Source organism: Scleropages formosus, chromosome 14, assembly GCF_900964775.1.
Source record: "Scleropages formosus chromosome 14, fSclFor1.1, whole genome shotgun sequence".
NCBI classification, from domain to species: Eukaryota; Metazoa; Chordata; class Actinopteri; order Osteoglossiformes; family Osteoglossidae; genus Scleropages; species Scleropages formosus.
The window spans coordinates 10204791-10224149 of NC_041819.1; the positions used below are offsets into that span (position 1 = coordinate 10204791).

General features: G+C 42.9%; 1 protein-coding gene across 5 annotated transcripts in view; it reads right to left on the reverse strand.

The window, feature by feature from the left end:
• Positions 1 to 19359, reverse strand: part of LOC108920538 (BCL-6 corepressor-like) — a 41964-nt gene that overhangs the window by 18194 nt on the left and 4411 nt on the right. The window contains exons 1-7 of one of the 5 annotated variants that reach the window (XM_018729335.2): positions 13749 to 14745; positions 11246 to 11324; positions 7648 to 10617; positions 6825 to 6884; positions 6348 to 6404; positions 5838 to 6003; positions 3492 to 3821 (exon numbers count right to left, since the gene is read on the reverse strand). In XM_018729335.2, the coding sequence (XP_018584851.2) occupies positions 3492 to 3821; positions 5838 to 6003; positions 6348 to 6404; positions 6825 to 6884; positions 7648 to 10617; positions 11246 to 11248 (3586 nt within the window). In that variant the 5' untranslated portion in view covers positions 11249 to 11324; positions 13749 to 14745. Of the gene's footprint in view, positions 1 to 3491; positions 3822 to 5837; positions 6004 to 6347; positions 6405 to 6824; positions 6885 to 7647; positions 10618 to 11245; positions 12045 to 13748; positions 14746 to 19359 lie in introns of those variants that run through there. The other 4 variants (XM_018729333.2, XM_018729334.2, XM_018729336.2 and 1 more) reach the window with 4 other exon arrangements.

Below are 19359 nucleotides of genomic sequence, written 5' to 3' on the forward strand. Positions count from 1 at the left end.
CACTGCACAGCATGTTCTTGCGTAAACCGCTCCAATAAGGCTTAATTAATGGCCTCCCGTATGCAGCCCCAAGGAAAGCAGTTAAAAGCCCGTTTCTGTGCTTCGAGTACGATATGCGACGGCACAGCAATCTGCCGCTGGTACTTCCCTGCCTCTTGGATTACCAAACGAGCCTTGAGAAATCGTCTGTTTATTGCTGCCACATCAGCCCAGACTTACGCTTTGCGTGCGCGTCTGTATTTGAGGAGAATTCAAAACAAATCCACAGAGAACGCTTGCGGTGGCGGCAACAGCGAGTTGTCGTTCATAACAGACGGCAAACAAGCAGGGAGACCAAATTCCACAGTCACTGCTGGAATGTTACATAGAATTACTCTACTCTCTACAGTCAAGTATTCAAAGTATCTATAGCATTCAGAATACACACACACTTTCCTAACCGCTTGTCCCATACAGGGTCACGGGGAACCGGAGCCTACCCGGCAACACAGGGCGTAAGGCCGGAGGGGGAGGGGACACACCCAGGACGGGACGCCAGTCTATCGCAAGGCACCCCAAGCAGGACTCGAACCCCAGACCCCCTGGAGAGCAGGACCCGGTCCAACCCACTGCGCCACCACACCCCCTATGCATTCAGAATAATCGTGTCCAAAGACCGAACAAGTGCTATAGAAGACTTTTTTATTAATAAAATTCTATTAATGAGGCTCCTCAGAGACATCAACAAGATACTTAAACACAAGCCACAGATAATAATACAAAGCTTCATGTGTATTTTGGTTCTGCCGATGATTTTATGATTTTAGAACATGATTTTAGACTTGACTTGCTGCAGTCTTTAGGCTCTTATCCAAGGGGTTAGTTTCAGATTTTTCATTGATACAATGACAGAAAGAACACAGAGGGGGAAAAAAGTAAAATAGGAGGTCCACCGGGACTGGGTAGCTCATGTCACAGACAACTGAGGCGATACTACCACAGTATCCAGGGGATCTGGAAGACCCTGCAGACAGGCTACAGTCAGCTGTTTCACAATTTGTAGGCAGGGGTCTCATTCTATGTGTAAGGAAGGAGTCACTGGCTTTGCAGTCAAAATCAGACACACAACCACACTGCACTTTAATAGCTACGTCACACAAGATGCGAGTTTCCCTTTTGCCACCCTTGCTTTCCCCTCACTTTCTTATATTTCACCTACAGCTCAAATGATTCACTGAGTCTTCTTCAAAACACAAGATTAATCATACTTTCTCAGTTTCTCTTTGTTTTACATTCTTGGCACATTACCGTGAGAATGCACAAGACTGTAATCCAAGGAGAGCAAGGCAGCTCACGGCTATACAGATGACATTCTCCCCTTGACTGAAGTGGCAGGGCTCAGCAATGCTGCTCCTGCTCCTGAACAGGTAGACCTTGCGAGCATGAATCAAAGAGACACTCCGTACAGAGGCCATTTAGAAGGCCATCTACCATAAAGAGAGGCAACTAAACTGTCTCTAACAAAGGAAACTATTAGTCATAGGACTCTTCCCTGTGATGGAAAAGGTCCTTAAACACAGAACCCAACATGCTGCTGTGCGCTGCTCTGGTATTGAGTGACAAAGGCTTATCTGTGCTGATTTTCAGTGTGTTTTGAGAAAAGGCAACATTGTATGAACACTGACTACTGAACACAGAGCAATATGCACAAATCCGCATGCTCTAAAGTTCAAGTAGGCAGATCTCTACCCAAGGGAAGGGGTATTGCTCTGCAAAAGGTAACTAAACAGTAAAGGAACAGTTGCCTGGTCAGACAGGTCCACATCCTCATAATCACAACCCCTTCGGACTACCTTCAGTAGAATCAGGAGATTGAAAAAGCCCAAGTGTGGCCAGTCTCAGCTGTGGCTGTAGCTTGGTGTGGGTACCTTGTTCAGTGTCACTGTTACACAGTGCCTTGTTGCACCAGCTCCTATTCACCTCTGACCTGTCCTTGGTAGGCTTTTCTTCAAATGAGGGGCCCCTGACCTTTCTGTCAACCTCTTGCGGGGAGGGCTAACCTGTTCTATCCTGCTGAGGTTTGGGGGTACTGGAGGGTAAGGGGCTTGTCTGTGCTGACCTTTGACCTCTCTGTAGATACCTGCTCTTCACACAGCCCCTGGAGGTGCTGTAGGTGCTGTGGCTTGCAAAGCCACAGTCCCTTCAGTTCAGTACACACTTTCAGGTTTTTCACCTCCTCCAAGAGAGGCTCTGAGGGGTGGGTAATACCACTCTAAGGCCAATCATCTGAAGAGACAACTTGAATTAATGAACAACACACCACAGACTGCACTAAGCTCAAACAGATGCCATGTGTCTTCCCCTCAACACTGAATTTCACTCGGCACAGTTTGAAAACACATCTTACACAATGGAAAACCTGAGCTCATAAAAGGTTATTTTCCCATCTTCTAGTATAGCGAGGCAAAAAAGAGGTTGTCGTTTCCATCTCTTTAACCTCAGTCACCAATACTAACGCCTCCAAACAAGGTTCTTAGATTCTCAGCTTCATCAGTGCTACCATCAGATTTTCCTCTGCCCCATCGGTGGCTTCAAAGCCAAAAATGAACACAAAGCGGCTAATTACCTTGGCTCCAGCACTCTCTCAGACAAGGAACAGCCTGATAAAAGCCAGCCTGAGGGCAATGCTGGGGTTAAATTAATTGAAAACTAAATGTTCCAGTTGGACAAAGTGATCCATCACATGCATCCCTTCCGACCCAAAAAATAAATGCTAATCACAGGAAAGCATTTCCAACAGGATTGTAAACAAGCCAAAATCGAGGGAAATGTAACCTCTCAAATCTCTGAAGAGGAAGGAAAAAAAATCACAAGAGCATGCAATTGGCAGAGGAGGCTCAAGTGAAGCAGAATAAATGCAATTTTTTTTTTTACCAATGTTCCCAAACATATGCCTGATACAAAACCGTGGTGTGACAAAGTCTCCTCCAGAATTCCAATTTTGTGGTTATTTGCCTTCATATTGCAGAAATAAAAAAATCCCAAAAACACAATGGGAGAGCTGGTAGAATACTGATGAGGAGGTAACTTCATGAGAAGCTACCACTCTCCTCATCCGATGTGGGCATGTACACATTTGTGTTCACTTATTACTTTCTCTGAGATGTATGTCGCTTTGGAGAAAAGCATCTGCTAAATGAATAAATGTAAATGTACTTATTAAATATGATGACTCACAAAATGCTGCATACAGAAAAAAGAGAACAAACAATGTAAGAAATAAGGAAAGGGAGAAAATATACAGACAAAATACTTTAGAAGCAGATGAACTTGTCCGTGAGAGATGAAGGGGTGCAGCACTGAGCCCAATCTGTTGATTTGGAGAAAAGCAGCAGTGTTTTCCTTCATACTAGTAGAACATGCCATTAAAGGATTGTATCCATGCTTGTCAGTGAAGTGAGCACTGACAGAGGATGGGAGGACAAGATGGTCTTCATCACTGAGACTCTTACCCGTGACTTGCTTGGATCTCTTCTCTCTGAGGACAGCTCCCTCCTCCTCCTCTTCTCCTTGGTAGGCCTGGGCCTGCTCTCTTTGGTGGGGGCGCTTCCTGCCGGGCATGGTGCCGAGGCTCACATTCTCCAGGGGTTTCTCTTCTGCTGTCAGGGGCCGGCCAGCCGGCTCCTCAGAGGCCACAGCTCCCCCCTCCCTCGTCCTCTCTCTGACCCTCGCCTCTCTGTTGGCCCACCCCTGCTCCCTCTCCCGGAGGGGCTGACTTTGATTCTGTGTGACACATCTCTGCACAACAGGTACCTTGTTGTTCTCACTCACAGGTCTCAAACCTGGGGATGAGTAAAGAGAGACATTACCCATTAAACACGTTGTCTAGATCTCAGCACAGATGAAAATGCTAAGTCAGACACATTGTGAGACCCCACCACTGGGGGCAATCAAAAACACCCTTCACATGAAAACATTGAATGCATAAATGAGTAATGAATTACTATGAATGACGTTCAGTGATTCAAGAAGGCAATTTTGGACTATTACAGCAAAGCAGAGTGGAAAATTTAGGCTAAAACAAAAACATTAACCGACCTACACCACACCCGTCCCACATGCAGCGTGACTGGGGCTCACCAAACTAAGCTCTTTCGTCGCTCAGTTCTTTAATTAAACTTTAAACGTCAGCTCCGGCCCCATTCCAAAACAAGTACGCTCTTGGAAATTTCCCCTCCCCCTTATTTTGAGTGTGCCGTGCAGATGAGGACTGTATAAAGGCTTCTTGAGAATGCAGCGATGCGGCCAAAAACGGCACACTAGATCGAGCCTGCCGGCCGGGGCCTCTGCTCACGCCTGCTGCAGCTGGGCCCACACTGGCGGCTGTACAGAGCTGGCCTTATGCTGGCCCGAACAGGAATGTGCTCGCTGCCTGCTCTGCCCCGGGCACTCATGGGAGGCACAGATGTGGTGGAACGCCGCTGACACAGGCTTAAATCACTTGATCTGTGAACAACAATCATATGACTCATGGCACATGCATCCCATAATTTATCACCATGTTTGCGCTATGGCAACTCTCTACCGTAGGGGATCACTATAGCAACAATGTCCACTTTGCCCATAGCAACTGAGCAGCTTCACTATTCACTTAAAATGTCCAATGATTACCAGACATGCAGAAAAAAACACTGGGCACTGAGGGGTCATCCTTGCTTTACATTCACTGTTAAGGCTTGTTTTTCTGCCATTTTCCCTTTTCATCAGCCAAGGCTCAAAGTTTGGGTACAAACGCTCCATCCAATGGCTGTGGTGCAGTAATGAATGACGCTTTCACAATATATTCAACAAAATGCACAATAATGAGGCACTAAGTTTCATTTAAAATTTGGATTAGTTGCCTAATCGAGAAATTCACTTAGATACATTTAGCTTTGAAAATCAAGATGTGATGCTCTAGTATATTGTTTTCTAATACTGTAGATGAAAACAAATATATTTCAAAAACTAAAAATGCAGTAAATGACAAAGTCAAACCAAGAAAAGATGAACAGCATATTGCCCTCTTTTTACATAGAATAAACTAGGCAACGACCACATCAAGACTGGCAACAACATAAACACTAAAATAATAAAAAATGTGTTTTTACTTCAATCAAAATCTGAAATCTTTGCATGTAGCAATATATTTAAGAGAGAATTAAATTTCAAAGATGTATGGGGCAAAGTTTTCTAATGAGAAAAAAATGATGTCAAAAATATAGGTATTAAACCACTCTGTACCAAAAACTCACTTATGCAATAAGACACCAAAACTGTACCTGAACAACTGCTTTTTTAAAATTTCTTTCTCCTACTACTACACCATTATTGCACTATGGCCTCACCCCTACTGGATTTACTAGTAGATACACTTCATGACAAAACCCCCAGTTTCTGCTGCACAGTCCCTGCTTGGCAATAGGTGTTACTTTTAGGAACTGGACCTGTGACCAAAGGATTGCAGTTTACATACAAGAAGGGGGCCTGGTATTGTATCTTTGGGAAAGGTGCTAAACCTATACTACTTTAACAAATATCCAGCTGTTAAAACAAGTAAAAATTCCAGTGGTCGTTAAAATACACTTTGGATAACAAATTGAATAATAAAACATTCACTGATGTAAAATTGTTTGGTTGTGTTTCACTATTGCAGCAGGAGGACATTTTTAATTTTACCTTTTACTTTCCCTCTGTTTCTATTCCACATCTGCAACTGCTACTACACCAAGGGGCCTGACATCAGCCATTAGCATCTGTTCCTTATGGAGCGACTGCCCTGCTGTGCTAGGAGTGAGTTCAGAACGCTGACTCCTTACCCTCCTTCCCAGGGTCGTTGGACAGGGCTGTGCCCTCTGGCCGGGTGCTCCGCTGGCTGCCTTCCCAGACCGCCTGGCTGTGCTGGCCTCCAGCCAACTCACGGCTTGCCGCGGCACCTCCCTCCTTCTCTTTCAGTTCCAGCTCAGAGAAGCGCAGCATTGCACGCTGCAGGCACACACAAACAAACATACATGAAATAGCCATGAAAACCTCCAATACCTGCTTCATCTTTCTTAGCCCATCCTACGTTCCTTCTCTTCTACAATTTTGTGCTTTACAAAGGCTCACAATGACAGAAATCTCTGAGACATGACAGACAGCTGCTGTACCAGGAAAGTAATTCCACCTTGGTATACAGTATACTTTCAGAACATACATTTGTCTTCTGCAGTGTACACAATTGGAAGTTCTGAGACACGAGAATTCAGTATAAGAAAACCTAATACATTGTAATAAACTTTTGAAAAAGTATTTAAGTAAAAACATTTTGTATGACAAAATTAACTGACCTCCCAGTAAGCAGCAGATTGCTTTATATTAGTGTCCTCTTGTGATAAGCCTTCCATCTAAGCAATTAAAATAGGTGTTCAATATATATTTCAATAATTTTAATTACATAACATCTGTATCATTATATGCATAAAACCACAGACCTTTTTTATAACTTACAATCTGTAAAAATTAATATATACGATAAACCAGATGTGATGCTGTAGTGTCTTAAAAAAATCTAGAATGGATTTTAATTTTTTCAACAGGAAAGTGAATTCATTACAGACTGCTATGTCATTAGTTCTATCCAAACATGTGCTGCTGTTCTTGGTTAATAAATAAATTAAAAATGACACTTTATAAAAAATTATTATTACAGAAAGCAGAGCCTCATATGTTGATGTTTAATCCAGAAATTCAGCTTTAATTATTTTGTGGTGCACATCCAAAGTCTGCAAGCAGAAATGAAAAAGAAAAATCCCAAGAACTTTCACCTGTGGCTCATGGAAGGTACACGTGCCAAGTGTTTGCATCAGAGTGGGACACTTCTTTTTCTAAAATAATCACATAGCTTACACATGACAGTAAAAAATATAGAGTCCTTCAAATGAGCAATGCATTGTGAAGAATACATTAATATTTATAAATCACCCACAAGTGGGCCACTTCACTAGTGTACAGATCAAATAATAAGCCTTGACACAAAAACACGGTATACATTATCTGGTTGGGCCAATGTGTACAAATTTCTCTTTCACAGAAAAGGTCAAAATTTCAGCAAGAGAGCACAAGCTGACTTCTTCATTTGTCCTGAGGGAGCAGAGGGCAGGGACACTGAAGGATGACAGTGACCTCCGGCTGCACACAACTACACTTCTTTCACTCACTCTCACACACAATAAGCATGCGGATAATCTTTGCTCTTCGGTAGTCTGGAAGTGGGGGGGGGGGGGGGGGGGGGGGGGGGTGATAATGCAGGGTCTGTTGAAGACTCTTGCAGATGCACTGACAATCATAGAACTTAAGGAATGCCTCAAAGTCTCTTTTTCGTTCTGCCCATCACAAATTAGGTTCTGGCAGAAATGCTAGCAAACATGTTCTACACATTCAGTGTGTGATTTTCAATGTTTTCAACATCCCCACTGTTTGTGCATTTGAACTCAAAGCCACATCAGCCAATACGGATTGGGTCCAAATGCATTTTTTATTCTTTCTGCTGAAGGAGCTGTCAGGACTTATTTAATGTGTAAGACAAATTATGACTGGCAACAGATTTATACAGCTTCCTTTTTCCTATACAGACTTTTGACAACTCACCTGTAGAGCACGCTGCTCCCGGCTGAGTTTACTGGAATCTGCATACAGCTCGGTTGTGATGCACTTGAAACGATCTCCCACATAACCAGAAGAATTGGCAATTCTTTTGGCCAAGCTAGACCTCCTGGTCTTGGAGGAGCTATGGCTATCATCATCATCTTCATGGGACTCTGTTTCTTCTGGACCATGTTTATTCAGCTCATTGCACAACTCGGTGCCTTGTCTCTCAGATTTACGACTCTCCTCTGAGGTCCTGTCACCAGATGTCCTGGCACACCGCAGAGTCTGGTGCTCAGGCAGGTCCAGGAGAGGGCTTTTCTCAGCAGGACTTTCCACACCATGGCTGCTCACAGGAGAAGCATGATCTTGGCAGACAGAAAGTGGCAGGCAGCCCTGCCCCTGTAGCTTAAGTTTGCCACTGATCTCTGCCCGTTTGTCTGGCTCAGCTAGGCTCTGTGAGGAAGCCTGGTTAGACAGGAACTGTTGCTCTTTTCTGTCACTACTGTCACTATTTCTACTGCTTGCAGGCCTGGTGGGATCTCCTTTATTGGCAAGAAAGTCACTGTGTCTCTCAGAGCCTCCTCCATTTGTGTTATTCTGAATCAAGTCAACGCAAACTATCTTCTCTTTCACTGTTGCCTGAGGCTTGGTCTGCAGCTTAGAAGTTTGGCATGCAAAGTTTTCAGATTCTTTCTCAGGCCTACGAGTTGTATCAAAACCCTCTGTAGTGTGGCAAGTCATGTATGCAGTGTCTTCATTGTGCCTGTGCTTGTCCTGGGACTTGGGCCTTCTTTCTAACCGTTCACTGGATTTGGTATCGAGAGTTATGTGGGGAGACATCAAAGGGTGCACCATTTCCTGTGAATTGTGATAGGTTAAGAATTCCCCATGACTGGAAGCCATTCCATATGGGAGGTTGTGCTTTGGGGTTAAGCGTGCAGGATAGAGGCTACTACTATTTAACAAAACAGGATGAGGGTAAACCGGGACTTTTCCTGGCAACGGTAAGTGATGAAGGGGCATACTATCAGGACCGGGATATGGTAAGTATCGGTTTCCATACGGTAAGCTTGGAGCCATAAAAGTCTCATTCTGGGACAAGTACAAGTGGCTTGAAGTTTGACCATTCTCCAGGAGGGGCTGTTGTGGTTTATAAGTTACTTCTTGGGATTCTGATCTTTTAGGGGCTTTCACTGACTTCCCTGTTGCAGGCTGACTGCTTACATAGCCAGCCATTGGAGATTTTTCAGTAAGGTTAGGACTCGACTTTGGACATTCACCGTTTACGGTGGGAGAAGGAGAAGCAGAAGCTGGGCGACCAATGGAAGTCACTACAGTGGCAGTGGGATTAGTAGGAGGGCTGCTGTTAGACTCTCCAATCCTAGGACAGGAGGAACTACGCTGCTGAGGTATCACCTGTTCCAAGCTTTTATTTTTAATTACAGAAGGGCCTTTATTCTGGCCAGAGTCCACATTAAGGACTGAAGCAGAGCCATGACTAGGTACCACCCAAGTAGAACGTAAGTTGCTGATTATTTCAGGTCTTTCAGGGGGTTTGGAGGAAGTACTGACTGCAGAAGATGGAGGTGAGACTGCTTCCTTCAGCTCTTGACTGGGGTGCAGTCCATAGCGAGTTGTTGGAGAATGACCTAGTTTAACGAGGGCCTCTAGTCTATGGTTAAATCCATTAGGTGGTGTTCCAAAATCCATTTTAGAAGACAAGTCCAAAGGCTTATCTGCAGGATCTTTAGTTGGAACTTGCTGAATGCATTTTTCAGATGTTGTTTTTGGAGGCGTTTTGCTTGACTTTCTTTCACCTCCACTACCTCTGTGGTGATCTGTGTTTCCATCCTTCGATTTGGACTTATGACTAGAACCCCGAGCGGGAGAAGAATGCTCTAAGGCTAGACTGCTCATATAGAAAGGGTGAGACACGGCTGTTGAGGATGATGATGAGGAGGAAGTGCCTCGAGGCAGTGGCTTCTGGAAGTCCAAAGAATTTTCAATAAGTAGAGGTGGAGGAGGAGGGACAAGGGGTTGGGTCTGCCGAGAAGCTGTGCGAGAAGACTGCATCAGGAGAGTTGCAGTGGAATCCACTGAGAGGCTGCTACAACTGCTACTAATGGTACTACTGCTGCAAGCACTGCTGCTACTACCAGATCCTTTGCTAGAGGAAATACGACTGGACTTACTACTATGCAATCTGTCGTCATGCGAATGGTGATGTGGAGGAGGCTGCTGCTGGTGTAGCTGCTGTCCAAAAGAAGATGGCTCATGGTGAACCCTGGGTCCAATGCTCTGCATACTTTTGTCTTGACAGTGCACCAGTGGAGAAAGTGGAGTTGTTGCAACGGTTGCTGCTGGGATCCGCATAGGAGGTGCCAGTGGAGAGGATAAAGGAGCTGGAGGGTATGGGGGCATGTAGAACAAGCGATCAGCACTTGCAGCACTGGCCCCAGCTCCAGCACACAGAGACTGATAGGCCAAATGTTGGGGAAGGTAGGGAGATGGTTGAGACATGAAGGAGGCCTTGTACATGTTAAGGGCAGCATACTTTGACGAATCCAAAAAAGAATACATTCCTGTATCTGGGTAAGGGCTCATCCAGGGTAGACGCAGGTAACTGCTCCCACCATTTAGACCTAAGTCTGTCTGTTTTTCAGCTGGCCCTACACGAATGTCAAGGCCCAAGCTATCCCCTCCTGGCACCATAAGAGGCTTTTGAAGACCTGGAGGAGGGCTCTTGTAGAGCCCAATGTAGCCATTAGTGGCCTTTCTGTTCTCAAGTGAGACGTCATGCTTGTAGTGCAGGTCAGGAACATAGCCTAAGGGCATGGCTGAAGCCTCTTGGGTTTTGAGTCCAGGGTACACAATACCGCCATGAACATGCAGGCTCTCCCTCATCATGTTGCTCCGGTCCATGCCCAAAGTTGCCATCGGGTTCATCCTGCAGGTTGTGCTCGCATCCACCTGCAACAATTATCAAATATCTTAGAAAAATAAGAGGTCTCGTGAGTCATGTAATTTATATTGTAAAAGATGTAACCCCACCAAAATCCACTGTGGTGGAATTTAAACACTCCATTATTCATAAAGACTTAGAGGTCATTTATGTAAATTTTGGAGAAAAGGTGCACCAAAAAACATACCAAACTGACCATTCCCTATACATGATTCAAACTCCACAAATATAAAAAAACCTAGATTTCTGCATTAGGGTGATGATCAGGCAAATACACAGACGACACACTCACTATTGCCAATAGTCACATTGTCCTACATACCTTCTGAATATATTGCTGACCCTATCTTGATCAGAAACACACTACAACAGTTATATAATACACTCTTATAAGGAAACTGATAATTTATGTTTTCTGTCATGTCATCCACTCAAATTCAGACAAACTCACAAACTGAATCAAAAGATCAGAGGCAGTACATATTTTAATCAAACTTGCTTGGCTCACCTAGCTGCTAAAATGACACTGAACTATTGAGAAATATTACTGTCCAAGGATTTGTGTTGAGGATTAGTGGATCTCTTCCATAGACAGAAATGTAGAGTTAATTGTGTGAGATACAAAATAAGCTTTACCATGCTTTGTGTGATGTGTGTTTCCCTTTTCAATTCCAGGCAGATCTCTTGAAGTTCAGCATCACTTACTTGTGCTCTCCTGTCAAGAGGAAAACCAAGACAGTAAATCAAACATCAAAATTTGTTAAGTCGTCATTGAACCAGTTGAAATCTAAGGTGGGTGTAAATTCTTCCGATCAGACATACAAACGCTATATTTTCTAAAATTGAGCCAGTTTAAAAGATGTCTTAATTGATATAATCCATACCTCCCAGAGTTTGTGTCTTGGCCTTTTAACAGTGCGATGTGCAACACAACAGTGTCAAATGTCATTTTGCACAGAAAAAGTTTTTGTCATTACAAAAGAGGTAGATGCAGTCTTATGTCGCACTTTAGAACAGGAAATAGTATTACAAATCTTTGCTAGGCTGCTGGATAAAGACTGTTATTTACACATTTGCAGGCCAGAGTTTTCGATCAGGCAAACCAGTCCTTATCTTCCAGAGACTTCTATCACGTGAAGAGGCAACCTAGGGTTTTGGGGGGAGGAAAGGAGGGAATAGACATGGATAGGGGGCAGACAGTCTTATTACATCTATCACACTGCCTTCTGCTTCCCTCCCACCTCCAATTAAAGTACCTCCAGCCTTTGGAAATGAAAGCACAGCAAAGCCCATTCTTATTCCATTTTTTCCAACCCCCACTCCTCCTCTCCTTTAAACCTATTCCACCCAGCCTAAAGGAGGCATTGTCAAAGACACTGAATTGCATCCTCCACACTCATTTTCTATGGCCTCCACGACCCTAAAACTCACAGAGCTAGGAGTGGGAGAGACCATTGTACACCTCAGACATGATGGCTGAAGACCATTTCACATGAAGTGTGAAATCCCTTGCTTAGGTAACAATAAACTATTTATGTACAATAAGCATATACATGTAAATCTGTTTCCATAACACAAAAGGCCTAAAAGTATTAAAAAGTAATGTCCCTTTGTTCCCATTCTGTTTAATTATTAGACCAGTACAACTGAATTTCTCACATAAAAACTGCAGTTCTTTTGAAATTATGTGACAAATTTAACTCAGCCAGAACTGCTTTACATATCTTTACATATTAATTAATTTCAGGCCAAAGGTGCTACTCTGATCAATAATAATTTCAACATCAATACCAGTGAAGAGTATGTCAATGCAATGCATCTCTGATTACATCAATTTGAAGAGCCCACAGACACCTTGTGGGTCTTTGAAGCACTGCTTCCTATGAAAATAGCACTAACTAAAATGTTAAAAATGCAATTATTTTATTATCAATGAAATAATTATTTATGTAGGTAACAAGTGTTGGTAAAATAAATGGAGTACAATATTTTCTCTGAATTTATGGACAGCATGGACATATTCTTAAAGGGGTCCATCACCTAAAAAAGTGAACTGCTGATCTAGGCTAGAAGTAGACACATCATACAGTGGCATTTGAACAGACGGCATATTACTTTTCACATTAAAACAGATGCCTAGGTTAGACTGAAAGACATGGGCCCTTAATTTACATGTGACCATGTTCACCAAGACAACTTCACACTCAGCGGAAAGGAGAACACCAGCAATAAAAGCTCTAATTTAGCGACCACCTGAACACTTCAGTCTGACGAACCTTCTCATGAGCTGCAAGATTCTAAACTACAGCGATGAACATGCATGTCCCCAGCCATCAGTGCACTGCGTGTACCGTATATTCAGATTCCAGACAACACCTCATCTCTCTTTTGTACTTGTGCTAATCCTTAACTGTGCATTGAGCTTTGGTCCTCAGATGACATCTTTCTGAAATCTGAGACAGTGAACAGCATGCTTAATACCCAATAATAAAACATTTCTTCCAGTATGTAGGCTATATGCTTAATTAAAATTTTTACCCATGCTCTAGTCTAGATTACATAAGGATTGCCAGAACAATCCATATATTAATAAACGGCGACGATGAAGCACCAGGAACAGCGTTATCGATAGATGTTTCCAAGCAGTGCGATCATAACTGTTCCGCTCTGAACCTACACAATCCCTCTTTTCTAGCGATATTACATTAATTGTTATTCGTCGTGTCTTCCAGGGTGTTTTACAGTTTCCTACACTCGCAGATAAAATGTGTGTAGTGAGGCACCATACAATGTGGCAACACCAGGACAGGAAGGCGCCAAACATCAATCTTCCCGCCAAAACTGCGAACAGCAGTGCTGTGGGAGCGGTTACTTGCCTACCTTATTTAATGAGATCTTATTTTATTCGAATTAAGCAGCAATATATTTATAACGCTGACCCAAATCAGAAGAAAACTATTTAGGTTTAACATATTAACAACCCTGTTTAGCATATTTATTATGTAATATTTACATGCTAAAGGAAGCAGCTGCGAAAATAAACGTGCTTGCTTGCTTCTGTTTTCCAGTCTTTAAAACTGTCATATGAGCGTTAATAATTTGAATGTAATAAGTTAAAAAACGTTTGTATGTAACGTACAGGTAGAAGGAAAATTCGCTTCACTGAAAAAGTCGACCGGCTCCTCGCCTCGCGCTGGAAGCAACAACAGTCGCTCGCCGGCTCTCACGCGCTGCCCCTCTCCGCTCAGCTCGCACGAGAGTGGCGTGCTCGCGCTTGTCCCACGCGCTCGTGGCTGATCTCTCACGTCACCCGACCTTAGGGTTACACACCAAAGTGACTGCGCGCTGCGAATGTGTCACGGTGTTCGCATTTCGTGTGAAATTTCACGATTCAGTAATTCAATTAGTAAGACGGCTGCTCCGCTACAAGCCTGAGTGGAAAGGCTGCGGAAGAAAAAAATGTGACGTCGTTCTTTCCTAAACTGACTAGCTGAGGGCTCCTCCAAACCAAAAACACAACAGGCGCCGTTCTCTTCTCGGTGGGTGGTTTCGGATGACACTTTGCGGAAAAGGTCGCGACGCGCTGAAATGTGCGCTTACTTTCGGCGCTGTGCACCCACTGGTATCAGATCCTGTATCAGCTGATAAACGTGTCCGAGCCAGTGCTTTGTGCCTCGGGCTCGTGACCTTATCTAACGCTGAAGCTTGCGAACACTCAGATGAAGTTTGAACTTTTATAAACCGAGCCGAGTTACGTTATCGTGTACACGGGTAAAAAAAGGGGGGAGGCGAAGGCTTTGCCTTGATGATGAACAATAAGTGTCTTCCCAATAGTTCGTCTCCCTCCTCCTGACAGATGTCACATCAGGAGAGATCAGGAGAGTCAGGAGTAATTAGAGTAATTAATTAAAGTAATGGAACGGCGCTGCGCGGAAAACGAGATGGACCACTTTATTTAACCACACACTGTACTACATTCCGTATGTTCCAGCAGGTAGTGTAGTGGTTAGGGCTGTCCCCTTGCAGTTTAAAGTCCCTGGTCCAAATCAGACTTGCTGAATTACACTTGATCGAGGTACTTACAAGCGGTTTCAGACAGTGTGTGTGTGTACATTACTCGATTTAAACACCACACATATTCCAATTATCCCAGTGGAATTTTTTTTTTTTTTTTTTTTTTTTTTGCAATGTCTGCAACCGCTTTTCCCAACCAAACCAAGGTCACGGCGAGCCGGAGCCTAGCCGGCAACACAGGGTGCAAGGCCGAAGGGGGAGGGGACACACCATGGACGGGACCCCCGTCCGCTGCGAGGAACCCCAAGCAGGGCTTGACCCCAAGACCCACCGCACAGCGAGCACAGGCCAAACCTGTTGTGCCACGGCACCTCCCCAATGAAATTAGAAAATAATGTTTTTTTCACATTACTTTCTAAAAAAACATAAAAAAAGTCTGTTTATGTTTATTATATGTAAAATAACGCATAGTGACATAAAATTACAACTTCCATAACCACTAAATCCTTATTAACATGTCGCAATTTTGGTATAACACTTCTTCACTTTTGATGCCCAAATTTCAATTTACAGAACATAAAAAAATCTGTGTAATGAAATTTATCTGATGCGTTTCCAAAAAAATTTAAAAATGTTCATTACGCCAGTGAACTGGAAGTGCAGTAATGCACTGTAGTTGGCGCATATGTTTCCAGATCTCTCTCTCTTGGTGTGTGAAGATTGTGAGAGTGTTGCTTTAAGTGGGAAGTCACCTATGGGAAAAGTATTAAATCCCATAGCTGTGTCTGTCAGCTGTCCTGAGTGTGTCCCCTCCCCCTCCAGCCTTGCGCCCTGTGCTGCCGGGTTAGGCACCATTTCCCCGCGACCGCGTTTGGGACAAGCGGTTTCAAACAATATGTGTTTGTGTGTCTGTCAGTCATATGAGTATGTTATTTAATTGAATGACTGTTAAGACAGTATATCACACACACACACACACACACACACACACACACACACACACACACACACACACAATTTTCAGAACCGCTTGTCCCAGACGGGGTCGCGGGGAACCGGAGCCTACCCGGTAACACAGGGCGTAAGGCTGGAGGGGGAGGGGACACACCCAGGACGGGACACCAGTCCATCGCAAGGCACCCCAAGCGGGACTCGAACCCCAGACCCACCGGAGAGCAGGACTGTGGCCCAACCCACTGCACCACTGCACCCCCTTGACAGTATATCAATTAGCAGAAAAGGTGCTTTTCAGGTTATGTACGTACATTTTAGTAGTAATGTGCAGTTTTACAAAGTTGTTCACAATAAACCCAACATGCTCAGTGGATCCCTGCTTGGTTTATTGCTCATCTTGAGGAGAAGTGATCAATCACAAGGAAAAGTAGAAATTAGTCTTGAACAGTACCTCCACAAAACAGCCTAGGGTTTTCTAAGATTGGTCCGGAAGCAGGACAGCAAAAGTAAGAGGTGGAATGCAATTTTATATTGTTTTCTGAGATGTACATTACTTTGCAGAAAAGTGTCTCCTAAATAAACAAATGCAAATGTGTTTTACATTGCGCTGAAATCATGGGCTGATAGTTATATTGGTGACTTAAGTGTGGGAAAATTACATTGGGATTTTCTGATCATTGGGAATGCATTATTATTTTTCCCATTTAAAATAATGGGAAATAAGCTTTTGGTATTCAGAATTTCGATGATATGCACCGTTTTCAGGAATGGACTCATTTTGTAAATCAAGGCATACCTGTATTGTGAAACTACAGTGTTTTTAGATCTGGCATTAATAAGGTCAATTACAAAACAATAAGTATATTTGGTATTCTAACAATGCTGTCCAATATAACTGGTTGTTGCTATCTTGCTGTAAAAATTACTTGCTTTAAATGTTGGAAAAAAATCTAGATGTGTATATTATTCAAAAAACAGTAAAATGGTTACTTGTAAATTTTTACCAGAACATGAGATGTTCACACACACATTTTCAGAACCGCTTGTCCCATACGGGGTCACGGGGAACCGGAGCCTACCCGGCAACACAGGGCGTAAGGCCGGAAGGGGAGGGGACACACCCAGAACGGGACGCCAGTCTGTCGCAAGGCACCCCAAGCGGGACTCGAACCCCAGACCCACCGGAGAGCAGGACTGTGGTCCAACCCACCGCGCCCCCTATATGAGATGTTCAATTAATTAAAAATATTTAAAGTACAGTACACTAAGTGAAGGTCAGTACCTTTATAGGCTGCTATTTAGTTACTTAGTAAAAGCTTTTACCAAAAGCAAATCTGCACCATTTCCTAAGTTGCATTTTTACTGCAAAAATTCAGGTTAAGGGTATTAAGCTACGACTGGAAGTTGTGTTGAAAAAGTTAAGGTTACTGTGGTTATCTTACTTCACCACAAACTGCCCAGAGGCATTTGTGTGTTAATACTGGACATCAGCAGTCACTTCTGTATAAATCTGTGTATTTTTTAAACATTTTGACCACACATATACAAGAAAGGAAAGAAAGCTCCGGCAGAATGTGTCCATTTTAAACACCCATGAATCTGTTCAGGTCATTCAACAGTGGGTGGACTGTGGTCAAGTGAATATTCAACTAATACTGCTCAATGACATGCACTCTGAAGAAACATGCAATTACAGAGCCAGTTTGGAGCATCTGAGGCTGGGGCTGACCAACTACATGCTCAGACTGGCATATGATTGCAAAAATAAGCTTCTGATTGAATTCATCAGCACATGATAACCCCTTTCCCTTTGATGGCATTGTTTGCTCGTCACATCCATTCACTCACAGCTACACTGCCGTCTTCAGTTCCTGACTGGACACCAAAAGGTTCCATATTATTCATCTTTATTTTCCTGACAGCTTTTTTTTAAGGTAACTTGCAATGTCAGATTGGCAACTTTACAGTGATTTACTCATTTATAGTGTGCTCTTATCAATTCAGAGTAGGTAAATCAATCAAGGGTCTTACGACAGGAGGGTAATACAAACTAGAAGTGTTCATATTACAAGATGACAGCTCTAACCAGGACACTATATATGGCATGTTTTCCACATAAATTAATTGTTCAACACAAGGCTTAGATGTTATGAATATGCTGATGACTTTGATCACAAATGGCATTTGACAATGTTTCTGTAAGAATCATAATCTTTGCCAGGCCATATACTATACCTTAAAAAGCCTTTTATATACAGTAATACCTCAAGATATGCCCATTTGAGTTACGAGAATTTGATCTTGAGTAATTTTATTTAATGCCCCTATTTCAGCTCATGAGGCATTTCTTTGTATTTATGAAGACTGAATTTGGATTTCAAGCACATTCCGAAAGTTGAGTGGACATGTACATGTATTTGTTTAACAGACACTTTCTTTCAAAGCATCGGCCAATGATTGGCGAGTATTTAGCTGTCAGCTTTATCCAAGGGAATTTACAGTTATTATACACTGTGCCAAACTCCCTACAATTATATCTATGCACCGAAGACACACATCACACACTCACACCCACCCAATAGGGGCATTTAAAGTTATGTCTTCAAGTTAAGAAAATTCACTTTACAAAGGGTTTTTCAGGAATGGATTGCCTTTGAGGCAGGAGAAGACTGTAATAAAGTTTTACTGAAAACTATTAAAATATAGTACTGTTGCTACATCTTAGCAAACATATAGGTGCCTCTGCATTGTGGTTTCCTAAAAAAGGTGTCTTTGCTACAACTATTGTACATAGTTTGGGGAAAAAAAAAACCTGAAGTAATTAAACGCTCTGCAAGTGTTCAACGTCTTAGGTTGAAGTTATAAAGTTATTTTATTTGAGGAGCCTAACAAGTGAGAGAAACATAGGACTAAGGTGGAGTCACAGATCTACCTTTAAGGATACAAAAATAAAATAAGTGACAAGTAACCTAGTACCAAAATGTGTTGTCGCACAAATATTTTTAAAGGAGTGGATTTCACAGAGTATCAAAGTCTTGAAAAGACTACAGCCATTGTTTATAAATTGTTTGACAATGTATCAAAATCCGGAGAACTATGTGTATTTACAGTTTATATAGCTGGAATTATAAAACATCAGCAGTCGTTTAGGATCTGAACAAAACCTGGTGCTGTATCATTTCTATAATGAAGGCATTATACAGAAAGCTATGACACAGGGGAGGGGTGGGAGTGCTATATTGTCTTGAGGGAAAAAGCCACTGTGGCTGTGGAGAACAACCCGCAGCTGTCACATTATTTGCACCAGCTAAGAGGCCTTCTACCCCAACCGGAGCAAGGATAGAACCAAACTGGCGCGACCACTATTGACAGGATAGACGCAAACAATGGACTCTTTGTGAGATTATTCATGACTGCAGCTGAAGGCAATTTGGAACAGGTCAAAGACAAATGTGATGCCCAACGTTACATAAAAATATGAAGGGGAAATATTACACCTTTCCAATAACTGTTAGACTAATGTGAATTCCCACTGGAAATGCACTTGAAACATAACTACTAAAATATATCCGTCAACGCGGGTCAGGTTTCAGAGCTGATTCTTCTCTTGTGCTGCTCCTGTATAAAAAATAAAGTGAGGAGAAAACGAACAATCATGAGCGTGAAAATAATTTCAGCGCAGAAAACCATTACGAACACGTTGGTATTGCCACATTTCAACCAGAAGAATCGGCTAATGTGTAATGTGGGGAAGAGCAGGCACCCTTGCGCCCTTCTACACG